Consider the following 11,496-nt stretch of genomic DNA (forward strand, 5'->3'; position numbering starts at 1 on the left):
CTAATAACCGCTAGAGGGCAATGTAGATGTGCTTAGCAGAATATGCGACTGATAGAAGAAGAAGAAGAAGAATTGCCGCTGATACGCCTGATGCAAAACAAACATGGAGGACGCATGAATCGGCGTAAATCTGCTGGGCGTGTGTGACGTTCAGACGCGTCCCACTTTTCTCCCAAAAGGAAGATTATAGTCCGGAGGGACTTATCGTCCGTAAATACTATGATTTTGGAGCCCAAGTGCTTTAATGCATAATCGTATGGATAGGCTGAATGAATTAATGAATTGTGGAAACAAACTTTCTCAAATGTTTTTGACAAGTAAAAATGAACAGAATAATGTGCTAGCCCATTCACCAGTCAGCATGAACGACTCGAGGGTCTGAAACCCAGATGCTGTCACAAATGCAGGGGGGGGGGGGGGGGGGGGTTGTAGAGGAATGAGAGAGATTGCAGGCAGATTGGAATCTCAACCACAGCTGAAACTGTGATAAAAACCAAAAGGATGAGCGAGCTGGGTTTTAGATCAGATGACGGGATCAAAAAAGACTGCCATCAAAGCCCGAAGACTCACCTGAACACAGACTTTAGCTGAATGAGTGTGTGTGAAAACAGTGTGAATGATGCGGAGGCAGGCAGAGACAGAGGGATGAGTGATGGAGCGGTGCAGCACAGTAAGAGGGAGAGATGAGAGGCTTTAATAAGCAGCCATACGTAGCTCAATGCCATCTGTAGGTTCCTGCCTGCAGGGCTGTGTACAGTCTGTGTGTGGGTGGATGGGTTTATGCTCTCATCTCTGTCTCTCACTTCCATCCCTCTGTGTTTTCCTCCCTATATCTTCTGTTCTCTTCCTTTACCCCTTCCCTTCTTCATCCACCCATCTTCTTTTTTTGTCCAGGCTCGATGGTTCCGTTCTCCATGCGGCTGCTGCACGCTGAGCTCCCCCAGTACCTGGCCAAGCCCCAGGAGGCTCTGGACCGCCTTCACCACCTAGAAACGATCTGCCTCGCTGTTAGTAAAGCACAGAACATAATACCATGCTCAATCCTTTAGAAAGCGTATGGAGCTGCAGTTGTAGTACAGTAGTGGCAGAGAAGCAGTTGTCGATTCTTCTTCTTCCCCTTCAGATTTTAGATAACCTGGAAAAGGGCTTGGCTGAAGACGGCAGCATGGTCACCTTAACACAGGAAAACAGGCAAGGTAAGCACTCAGACACACCTGCTGCAGGACTGCAGCACATCCCAGCCTCACTCCAATGTGATGCTCTTAGTGTTTAGCACCTCGCTGCCCTGGAACTCGCACTGAATATCAAATGGATTTAGCAGCTCTGCACACCAGTCAGATCAATAGAAATCAATCCCACCAATCCAGCGATGTCTGCAAAAGTGCGTTAGGGAGATGAGCAGGTGTACACTCGCCACTCCCACAATCCCTTTCCTCTTTCTTTCTTTGCATCCACACATCATATAGCTCCTAGCATGTTTGCAACATGCATTTATCAGCTTAATAACTTGTTTCACTGGAACTAAATATAGACGTGTTTACACTGAGAGAATTAGCGAGGTAGCACATCTAGGAGTGCGTGTGCCTGAGGGGCTTTAAATGGAGCTCATTTGTCCCCATGCAGCATCACTGTAACGGCTGTGTCCTTTGTCTCTCCTGGCTCTGCCCACACAGTTGACAGTCAAGTCAATAACACGGGGCCATGCTATCACGCTTCAGAGCCCCACTGAGTGACTAGCCGCTCTCCCCAGCTCCCCTGCATCTGCAGCGGGGAATAGTAACAGGCCATTCAGATTCTGGATGCTGCAGTTCTGCTGCTTTTCATTAAAATAAAGCCGGTGCACAGCAGGCTTTAATGAGTGGGACGTGAAAGAAGTATGGGGGGGGGGGGCAAGAAACAAACACTTGGAATAAAAATAGAAAGTCGTGGCACCCCCTTATTTGGTCTCTTTTTTTTTATCTTCGTCTTGCTAGCGTCTCTAAAGCTGTGGAGGTCTCGTCTCAGCCGGGTCATGTACTCCATGGCCAACTGCCTGCTGCTGATGAAGGTAGGAGTGTGTGTTTGTCAGCTCTGTGTGACGGTGTGCTGGTGTGCACGTCGCCTTTGTGTGTGCGTGAGACAGAGTCTCCGAGATTTCTGATGCCAGGCAGTTGGAGGATTCACAGTGAAATCCCCACAGACTGACCACTAATTGGATTCTTGGTCAGTAAGAGAGAAAGCCGGTGGATGTGGGAGTGGAGGGGAGGTGTGGGCTCAGCTCTGACCCACAGAGAAACATACTGCCACCTGCTGGTGACGGTTGTTATTACACTCAGCTCGGCTTCAGTGACGGAACTTTCATATTTGACGTTGGGAAAGCGGCATCCAATATAAAATGATGTGCAAGTTATTCCAGAGATTAAGTAGCTACATCAACAAATTTGAATGTTCTCTTTGCTTTGAAGTCACCATTCTGCCAAAATCTTTAAAGAAGGGAAGACAACATGTCCGTAATTCACAACATAGCTTCAAGACCAATTTAAATGTTCTCACATTTACCTCCAGATTAAATAACAAACACAGCAGTTCTGTGTTTAGTCCAGAGGGTGAAAAAGTAAACTTTTAGAGATAAATTCTATACATTTTGTTGTAAAAACGCATAGAATTGTGGCATTGAGTCAGATACAGATACTACGCTTAATATGAGAGAAATATCTTTAGTATTCCCTCTACAAAGTCTGAATTTCAAAATAACATAAATACATCCTGTGGTGTTCTATATGATTATATTGTTCAAGATGGAAATACTGTTTTTGACGCAGAATCCCACCACAGCGCTGTGCTGTCATGCGGAGCTCACTGCTGTGATGTGGTAAAAAAGAGCGCTGAGAGGAATGTACGCTTTTCAGACAGTAACTCTGCAGTAATTAGTTACTGTAATGTACCACAAGAAATGTTGTATTTAATGGTGTTAGCCGGACCAAGACGTTCTGCTGTTGGACCCACAAATGGCTGTTGCTACGCAACACAAACAATGAGAACGTCAAACAATACTTAGACGTATCCGCTGCAGCATTCAGGATCACGCCACAGCCATGTTCCCTACTCAGATTGAGAAGTTTTCAAATTATATCATCATAATATGTTGCCAATACAGTAAAATACTAGATATAAATCAAGTTCATTATTACCTATGATGAGAAAAAGAACCAAAAGTTGTTCTTTCAGTTTGAATTAGCTTTAAGCTCGTGACACTCAAACTGTATTTTTTCTGATTCCCAGAGGTCCTTTAATTATGATTTTAAAGTTTTTGGCCAAAATAAAGAAAAAAACTGTCAATGGTTGAGACATTGAACGGCAGTGACTCAGGCGGTAGAGCGGGTCGTCCAATGTTTGAAGGGTTGGCGGTTCGATCCCCGCTCCCCCCAGCCAAGACAGGGCAAGACACTTCCCCCTCCCTGCCTCCAGCGTGGCTCCACTGGTGTGTGAATGTGCATGAATGTGATGGTCAGAGGGGCCGCAGACGGGAACTGGCAGCCCCGCCCCCATCAGTCTGCCCCGGGGCAGCTGTGGTACATCACTAGTCACCATCCCCAAGAATGAATGAATGATGGACACATTGGAAAAACTTTGAGCGTCTGGAAAAGCAGATAAATCTAATCTGTTCTTATTACTTCATATTTTCTGCAGAACAGCCGGAGTTCATTAGAAAGCTAACATTAGCGTAGCTAAAAACGGCGAGCGATAGCGGGGCTATGCAGCCGTACGGCTCTGAGCCAGATGTTCATGGAACTACAGTGTTCGCACAATATTCGCGGTTTGTGGCCCACTGGCTCAGAAGCGGCCTGAAAATATCCTGAAACGCTGAGGAAGATAATCACAGAGAATAATATCATCCAGCTGAATGAATGATGGAGGAAGACGAGCTCTGGCACTAAACTGATGAAGGAGGAAGAAGCAGGACGTGTTCCTGCACCAACAGTGACACTCCTAATGTTCTAAATGGACGCTACCGCACAGTCTATGGATCTAAATAAAAAACGCTTCATGTTGAGCAATCCGATGATTTACAAGCATCAGAAATGTTTCAGAAGGGTTTTGGATGAGGAAGGATCAGTGACGGACATTCTTCGGCCTATGGGTGGGGGGGGCTTCTCCATATTCAGGGGTGGTCCCTAAACCTCGTGAAAACGGAGGGGGGATACTGTGGACAAATACAAAACGTTGGATCAGAGTTGGAGTCTCACAAACCCGAGCTTTTTCAGTGTGGGGTTCATTGTTTGGTCCAAGGACGCCTTAACACATGGACGGGCAGGGCGGGAACCGAACCTGCGATGTTCCGATTAGAGGTTGACCACTCTACCTCTCCACTATGGCCACCGCAGGAGTGAAGACATGCTCAGCTCTGGGGACGTATTATTCCATGAAGTGGGTGGAATGGGAGTTAAAAGCTCTGCTGGATGCTTTTATCTGACTCAAATGTTGGTGTGAAGTCATTTTTAGGTGTCAGTAATGAACATGTTTCCAAATGTTGGTTTATCTGCAGTTTCTTGTGGACACCTGCCTGTGTGAACACCCTCTGCTCACCTTTGGTGCACCTATCATCAGCGCAGGGCTGCTCTGAAGGGAGGGGCTTCTCTGCCAGACCGCCATATGTTTAATGAATGCTCTCTCTCTCTCTCTCCCTGCCTCCACCAGCTCGCCCGCACACTGCCTCCTGACTTGACTGTTTGTCTTCTCAGCACTCTTGCTTATGTCCACGTTTCTTCTTCAGGAGTTTTTCTGACCTGCTTGTCCCTGTTCTCAGGACTACGTCCTGGCAGTGGAGACCTATCGCTCCATCGTCCAGTATGAACCCCAGCAGAGAGTGCAGCTGCTCAGCGGGATCGGGCGCATCTTCCTGCAGGTCGGCACATCACCAGATGGATGCTTCATCATATACTGTCCTTTTTTCCTGGGAGACATAAAAGTGAAAATCCTGGTTTCCAAAATCTGAGTAAGAAAATCATGTTTGATGGGAACCAGAGGCCTTCCACAACATCATCATCCTCATGCTCTTCATTTTGGTAACTGTGTGCTGTTATCTCTGAACTGGTAGGAAACTGTTGCCCTCACATCCATCCCATAAGGACCGTCCGTCTGGTTTGGGTCAAGGATGCGCTGCCCTCCTCTTTCCCAGCCTCCTAGTCTCATCAGGAGATATTGAGGTGTGAGAAAAACCTTCTTACAGCAGTGCCTCCTCATGGTGACACTGCCTGACTAGGAAGGCACCTGGGCAAACCACCTCACACCTTTTACCTCTGTGGTTTTTTTAAATCATATCAACAAGTTAGAACTACAAAAAAAATACAAAACACGACAACAGAGGAAGTGAACAAACAATGTGAAGCACCACCTTCACGTGGTGGAGGGGTTTGAGAGCTTGAGGGATCCCAGGAGCCCTCCAGCCCTGGCTGAGGGTCCCGTGGCAGACTGGTCCTCGGTGACGGGCCCCGTGATTTCCTGAAAGGGTCAGTGGGCTCATGTTTACACAAGGCCAACAGGAGGTTGTGTTGGGTCACTGGTTTCCATGGTGACTTCCGGTTATCATTCAGACTCTTAACAGTACAGAACACAGGACAAAGATCCTGTCCTATAATAGACAGAACTTCAATTCAATCACCGCTCGTTCCACAGGCCATTCTGGTGGGGGAGTTTCTTCGGGGGGTGGCTCGGGACATACGTGTCCCTTCCTTTGGGCACAGGTCTGGTTGTCACCCTCATGGAGGACTCACTCAGAGACCCGCCTAACAAGCTACAGGAAGCTGTCTCCCAGACGCCCCTCTTTATGGTCAGATTTGACTGGGCTGATTGATGAGGTTGGGTCAGATGGGACTCTCTGGGGAGTAGGCAGACCTCTCATCTGGTGGCGTGCAGGGTGGCCAGTCCCTGCCTGCGTTTGGGCTGATGATGAGTCTGTCTCCTTCTAAACCAGAGAGACTTAGCATCTGCAGCACGGTGTGATCAGATACGTCTGTGCTTTGGGTGTCCACAAGTGTGTTTGCTCTCTTTCAGATTGGAGATGTTAAAATGGCGGAGAGGTTCTTCCAGGACGTGGAGAAAGGCTGCCAGAAAGGTGGACCCCTCTCTGACACCACATGTGTGTTAATGAACAGGTACGCAGACTGTGCTTTTGCTGATGCATGGCTGCATCGTTGTTTTAGCATCATTTTAGTCCGTTTGCAATGATGGGGTGGTTTGCATGTTTGTGTCTTTTGATGAACAACCTTAGAAAAAAAAATTATATATATATACACTAAATCTGAACATATGGATGTGGAAAGAGTCAGTGAGGCAGCAGATTGGGTTTCAGCCATGGACTTTGACACTGTGTCACATTGCAAACCAGTGGCCTGGGCACATCTTCCATGCATGATGGTCATGCGTAATTCTAAAATAGTGCAAACAAAAATAGTTGAAGCTCAGCTCCATCATTTTCCTGCTTTAGAGTGAAAATCCTGATGTGTACAAAGTGGCCAGCAGGTGGCAGCACTCCACACTATTCTAAAGCTGTAACTTTGGATGGAAAGAAGCTTAGAAAGAATCCAGTGATTTGATGGTATTTATCTGCCACTTGTTCTTTCAGAACATTTGTGTTTCAGAAATCTGAATTGAGGAGGTGAATGTGTTTTTTCAGGGCGTTTGTCTACCTCAGCCAGAACAACTACACTGAGGCGCACGCAACGTTCCTGGAAGTGCTCAAGATTGACCCCACAAACCCAGTGGTGAGTGCATTCCTTCAGTCATGCTGTTCTGCTTGCAGGAGGGGGGTGAATGTTTGTTTTCACACCAGCAGGACTCAGGTTTGCTGCATTCTGGGCCGTGACAGGAACTTTCATGTTTATGCTCTTGTTACATAACTTGTCATCTTTGCCAGCTCTGTTTTGAGATGACTATCTCAACCGAACCTTCTGAATAGGTTTAATACTTTATGATCCAGTCATGTCTTGTCTTGAAGCTCCTTATTTGCCATTGTCTAGGCAAACAATAACGCAGCCGTGTGCCTGCTGTACCTGGGCCGGCTGAAGGAGTCCTTGGGCCAGCTGGAGGGCCTGGTGCAGCAGGACCCCGCCTCCTACCTTCATGAAAGCGTGCTCTTCAACCTGACCACCATGTATGAGCTGGAGTCGTCCCGCAGCACTCAGAAGAAGCAGGCTCTGCTGGAAGCCGTGGCCTGCAGGGAGGGGGACAGCTTCAACACGCAGTGCCTCAAGCTGGCCTGAGACGCTGGAGGGGGGGACCCGCACGGCCGGTCCGCCGAGAAGCTGCAAGCTCCGCCTCTTTTAGGGGGAGAGGGTTGCTTTAGTTTGAAGCTCTGGTTTATCACTTTAAAAAAAGGCATTTTGAGGGCAGAAATATTCCTCAGCCACACGTCACATGCGTGTAAAATGTTGTACATGTTGTTTCTTGTAAATATGAACTAGCTGTACGTTACCCAAACCCTCACAACCACCAACCACTATCAGGTGAGGCTCACAACAAATCATCTTTGTTTCACTCGTGCAGAAATGGAAATGTGAAAATCGGCTTTGCCGGGGTTATGAACTGTTGTGATCTACGACTGTTGCTAAGCAACAGAGACAGTATGGATGTGCTGGGAGAGAGGGTGGTGGTCATGTGACTGACCATCAGCCTGTTAATCTGGCAGCTCGTGTTCATGTTTTACACTCCCAGCTTTTCAAAAAAAAAAAAGATCCCCTTTCCCGTAGGTCTTTGTTTTAACCTCAGGTTGCAGTTTCCTCCTGTCTCGTGGAGTCGCTGCATCCAGACGCTGAGATCTGAAAGAGGGAATTCGCTGAAACCAGAGCTTTCATGGGCTGGGAACTGCTAGCAGCATTATTGTTTGTGTGTGTGGGAAACGAACACTAAAGACTGGAAACGAGCAGTAACTGAATCACAGCCATGAGGTGCTTAATGGATACTCGGGCATAAAGCGGGTGTTGGAGCTCCAAGCTGTGTCTGTCAGAAGTGAGACGCCGTGGAGTGGAGCAGCTAAGGTGGTGTTTCATAGAGCTAAAATGCCTAGATCTGACCTCAACGCAGATCCTTTCAGCCCAGAAGCAGCGGCTGTGGTTGGGAGACGGTTGTGCAGACTCGGTCCAGTTCATGAGTCTGCGTACGAACTGGAGTCTGAGAACAAACTGGAGCTCCAGTCCTCTGAGAACAGCTGGACTCCCGCAGAGACCCCTGCACTTCATGAACCAAGCTCCACCAAACCTCTGGCTCTGTTCTCTCGGCTTCCTCCTGCTCTGTTCCAATGTTGTGCAGCATTTTTACACAATAAAAGGGTTCTGTCCAAATCATTTAAATGAATTACCCCTCCTTAAAAAAAAAAGAACACTTGGGAGAAATAAAATGACAGCAACTTTATTTTCATTTCCTGGAAAACCCTGTCATTTTAATTTTCTTTTCTGTAGTTCCTGGTCCAACGGCGGGCTAAAGGTCGGTCTTCTCAGAATGTGACCTCTAAATCATCGGGTTGGAAGAACTGGCACTGATGTGGAACAACCATGTGATGCACATGGAGGCTGATTTCTCTGTTGATGGAGGGGACCGTCCATCAGGACCCCTGCAGAGAAGACACGTACTTCTGGCGGACGGGGAAGTGGTCGGCCGGCCTGTTGTGAGCCTTCCACACCGGCTCCCCCACGAACAGCCGCATGGCCTTGGTGTAGTTCTGCAGAGACAGAGCAAGAGTCGCTGGTTCAACGGCCAACAACAAAGGGGTTCAATAACAAGGAGAAAAGAGACAAATTTTGGACAAGTCGGGATTCACGGTGACTTTCAGACCCACCGTGCGGTCCAGGGTGAAGCGGTGGTAGATGCCAGCGGGCAGCGTGATCAGGTCTCCTTTGCTCATAGAGATCCGGATCCAGCGGTCCTCCTTGTCCCTCACGTCAAAGTAAGCGCGTCCATCCAGGATGTAGCGGATCTCATCATCCGAGTGGAGATGCTCCTCGTAGAACATCCTCAACTGAGGCAGAACAGCAACAGATCAGCTCCACACGTGACGTCTGAGGGAGTGATGTATACACAGAGGGGGGCGTGGCTACCTTCTCCTCATAGTTGGGTAACGTGTCCTCGTGAATCGTGATGATGTCCATATAGGAGTAGCCTCGCTCTTGGCGGATTCTGCTCAGCTCTGGGTCGGAGTCGTACCGATCAGCATCCAGCTGCAGAGGCAAGAGTCACGTGACACGGTTGATTCCGCGTGCCGCTTCTGACGTCAGAGGGAAAGTGCAGAGTGGATGAAGGAGAGAAATGAGCTGAGTGAAGACTTTACCCTCCAGTGAAAAACTCCGAGCTCCTTCAGCTGGTCTAAGGAGACGGGCTGATGTGGGTGGAGCCTGTGCGGCTCCCTCTGATCTTCGTCAGAGCTGTCCATGTACCAGGCCTCCAGAGCCATGACTGCAGGACGATCCAGGATTCTGTTCAGCGCGTGACTGGGACAGCACTTCCGCCGATGACGTCAACACGTCCCACTGACGCTCACAGCGCAGCCTCCCGCCCCGTTGTTTGTCTAGTCCAATCAAATTGCGCTGCGTTTACGGAAAGATTTGTAGATTAGTTTTTGTTTAGCCTTCGCAGTTTAATGTCGGTAACGATAGTTTAGTTTTTGTTCAATATTTCTTCTTTGTTTATTCTTCACACCAGGAGTCCACGTGCGTGGACGTTTTGGGTTTTATCACCACAGTAGCTCATTTTACTTTACTGGAGAGCCGTGACTCCTGTGTTCAGAGGGGTGGTTTACATTTTTTTTAAATAAACTTTATTAACAAATATTGCATATACAAAATAACAAACATTGACATTCCACACTGTGCAAAAGAACGGAATAGGTCTCTGGTTTCAGTCTTCTTCTTTCTCGTTCGGCTTTTCCCATCAGGGGTCGCCACAGCGAAACAATCTCTCCTTCGAGGATGAGTCGCACGTTTTACGCCGGCTGCCCTTCCTGACGCAACTCTCTCAATTTAACCGGGCTTGGGACCGGCACAGAAGCAGAGAGGGGAACAGGGAGCAGCCCAGATTTGAACCCTGGGTTCACGGACAGAAGGCGCCGCAAACTAGCACGAGCTGAACTGGCTCCCTTAGGTTTCTAGTTTCAGTATCCCTCCCTAAATATTAAGGGATGTAGGTGGAATTAACTTTCTGCTGAAATATGAAAATGGCCTGAAGAAACTGCCAATCAAACTTTATGCCTTTCATCAACAAGTTTATTGTACTGAAAACTAATTTGGACGGACAGACGCTTACGATTGCAGATTTACCAAACAGCTTCATACGAAGATTGTTTGTCAAAGAACTTTTTCAAACATCCCATAAAAAAAAACATTTCTAAACACTTCTCTAAAGAAGATTGAATTCAGATTACATTACATCATTCATTAAATTTTCTATTTTACCAAAAGTAAAAGAATCGTTTTAAAAATAATTAGGGATATTTATCCTTCCAGGGAATTTTTGAGACTTCATTTTGGGTTTAAAGAGAACGGCTGCAGTTTTTGTGTAACCCTTGTGATATCCTAGGCACTTTAACATTGGGAGTTGGGTCATCTAGACCCACTAGACAGTGCTCTGAATCTTTTTTCTTCAATGATTTGTGATCTTCACTGGTGTCCATGGATTACATGAAATCTTTCCACCTTTATCCACCTTTGTCATGGTAGGGAGAACACGTCAATGTAAGGGTGGTGTCATCTAAGATAGTACAAGGGCTAAGAAAGCACAAGGGTGAACAGTAATACAGATTTATCAAGCAGGAATAAGGCTAATAAAGATTAGCGTCTAACTTGTCATGCAGGATGATCAAAGTGGCAGTTTTTCATGAAGCCTGTGGCTGAGAACCCTATAGACCATGTGTGCACTTCAGGAAATACAGAGATTCTAATTAGGTAACATAGATGTCGCAAGTTAACCGCATGTAGCAAAACATCTCATCTTTCATGGACAAGGACTGTTCACTGGGTTCACCTCTGAGAATCACTATGGCAACCTGTCTGCAGCTTCATTAAGCACACATCGAGGCTTCGCAGTTTAGCATCGAACAAAATATTCAGCCGCACTGGATTTACAGGAAAACAGATGCTCATACAAATGTATGTATGCAGCACAAGACCCTGCATGAAAATGCAGAGACATAACATCCCTATGATACTTGGAGACAAAATGAGCACAAGATTGGTGATAAATCAGTAACACAGCTGCCCCACCAGAGGGCGCTGCATCCCATTTTTAGACAAAGATTTGCATCACATGGGCAGCTCTTGCAGGATTAAAGCTGATATCTGTGACCCGCTCAAGGTCACTGACAGGATTGCACGTTCTAGTTGTGTTTTTTCCCAGCATGTTTGCAACCCCAGCAGAACACTCCATGAAGAACACGCCGTGGTCTGGACAGTGGAGGGCACATCATGTGGATGTGTCATATCATCTGGCTCAGCTCAGTGGTTAACAGACAACTGAACAAATGCACTTCAA

The 11,496-nt window shown here is 47.2% G+C and overlaps 2 protein-coding genes across 3 annotated transcripts in view; one reads left to right on the top strand and one right to left on the bottom strand.

Moving 5' to 3' along the window:
• trappc12 (trafficking protein particle complex 12) overlaps positions 1-8,321 on the top strand; it is a 33,241-nt gene extending 24,920 nt beyond the window's left edge. For both annotated transcript variants that reach the window (XM_023951255.1, XM_020713791.2), the window contains exons 6-12: positions 895-1,007; positions 1,124-1,196; positions 1,974-2,047; positions 4,787-4,885; positions 6,034-6,134; positions 6,656-6,743; positions 6,999-8,321. In XM_023951255.1, coding sequence (XP_023807023.1) covers positions 895-1,007; positions 1,124-1,196; positions 1,974-2,047; positions 4,787-4,885; positions 6,034-6,134; positions 6,656-6,743; positions 6,999-7,241 — 791 coding nt within the window. In that variant the 3' untranslated portion in view covers positions 7,242-8,321. The remainder of the gene's footprint in view (positions 1-894; positions 1,008-1,123; positions 1,197-1,973; positions 2,048-4,786; positions 4,886-6,033; positions 6,135-6,655; positions 6,744-6,998) is intronic.
• A 48-nt stretch (positions 8,322-8,369) lies between these two features.
• adi1 (acireductone dioxygenase 1) lies at positions 8,370-9,495 on the bottom strand. The gene is made up of 4 exons (XM_004082679.4): positions 9,302-9,495; positions 9,072-9,191; positions 8,813-8,992; positions 8,370-8,695 (listed from the first exon to the last, which is right to left on the bottom strand). The coding sequence occupies exons 1-4, from the start codon at positions 9,422-9,424 to the stop codon at positions 8,579-8,581; spliced, it is 540 nt and encodes a 179-aa protein (XP_004082727.1). The 5' UTR covers positions 9,425-9,495; the 3' UTR covers positions 8,370-8,578.
• Positions 9,496-11,496: the final 2,001 nt, after the last annotated feature.

This window comes from Oryzias latipes, chromosome 22 (genome assembly GCF_002234675.1).
Source record: "Oryzias latipes chromosome 22, ASM223467v1".
In the NCBI taxonomy this organism is placed as follows: Eukaryota; Metazoa; Chordata; class Actinopteri; order Beloniformes; family Adrianichthyidae; genus Oryzias; species Oryzias latipes.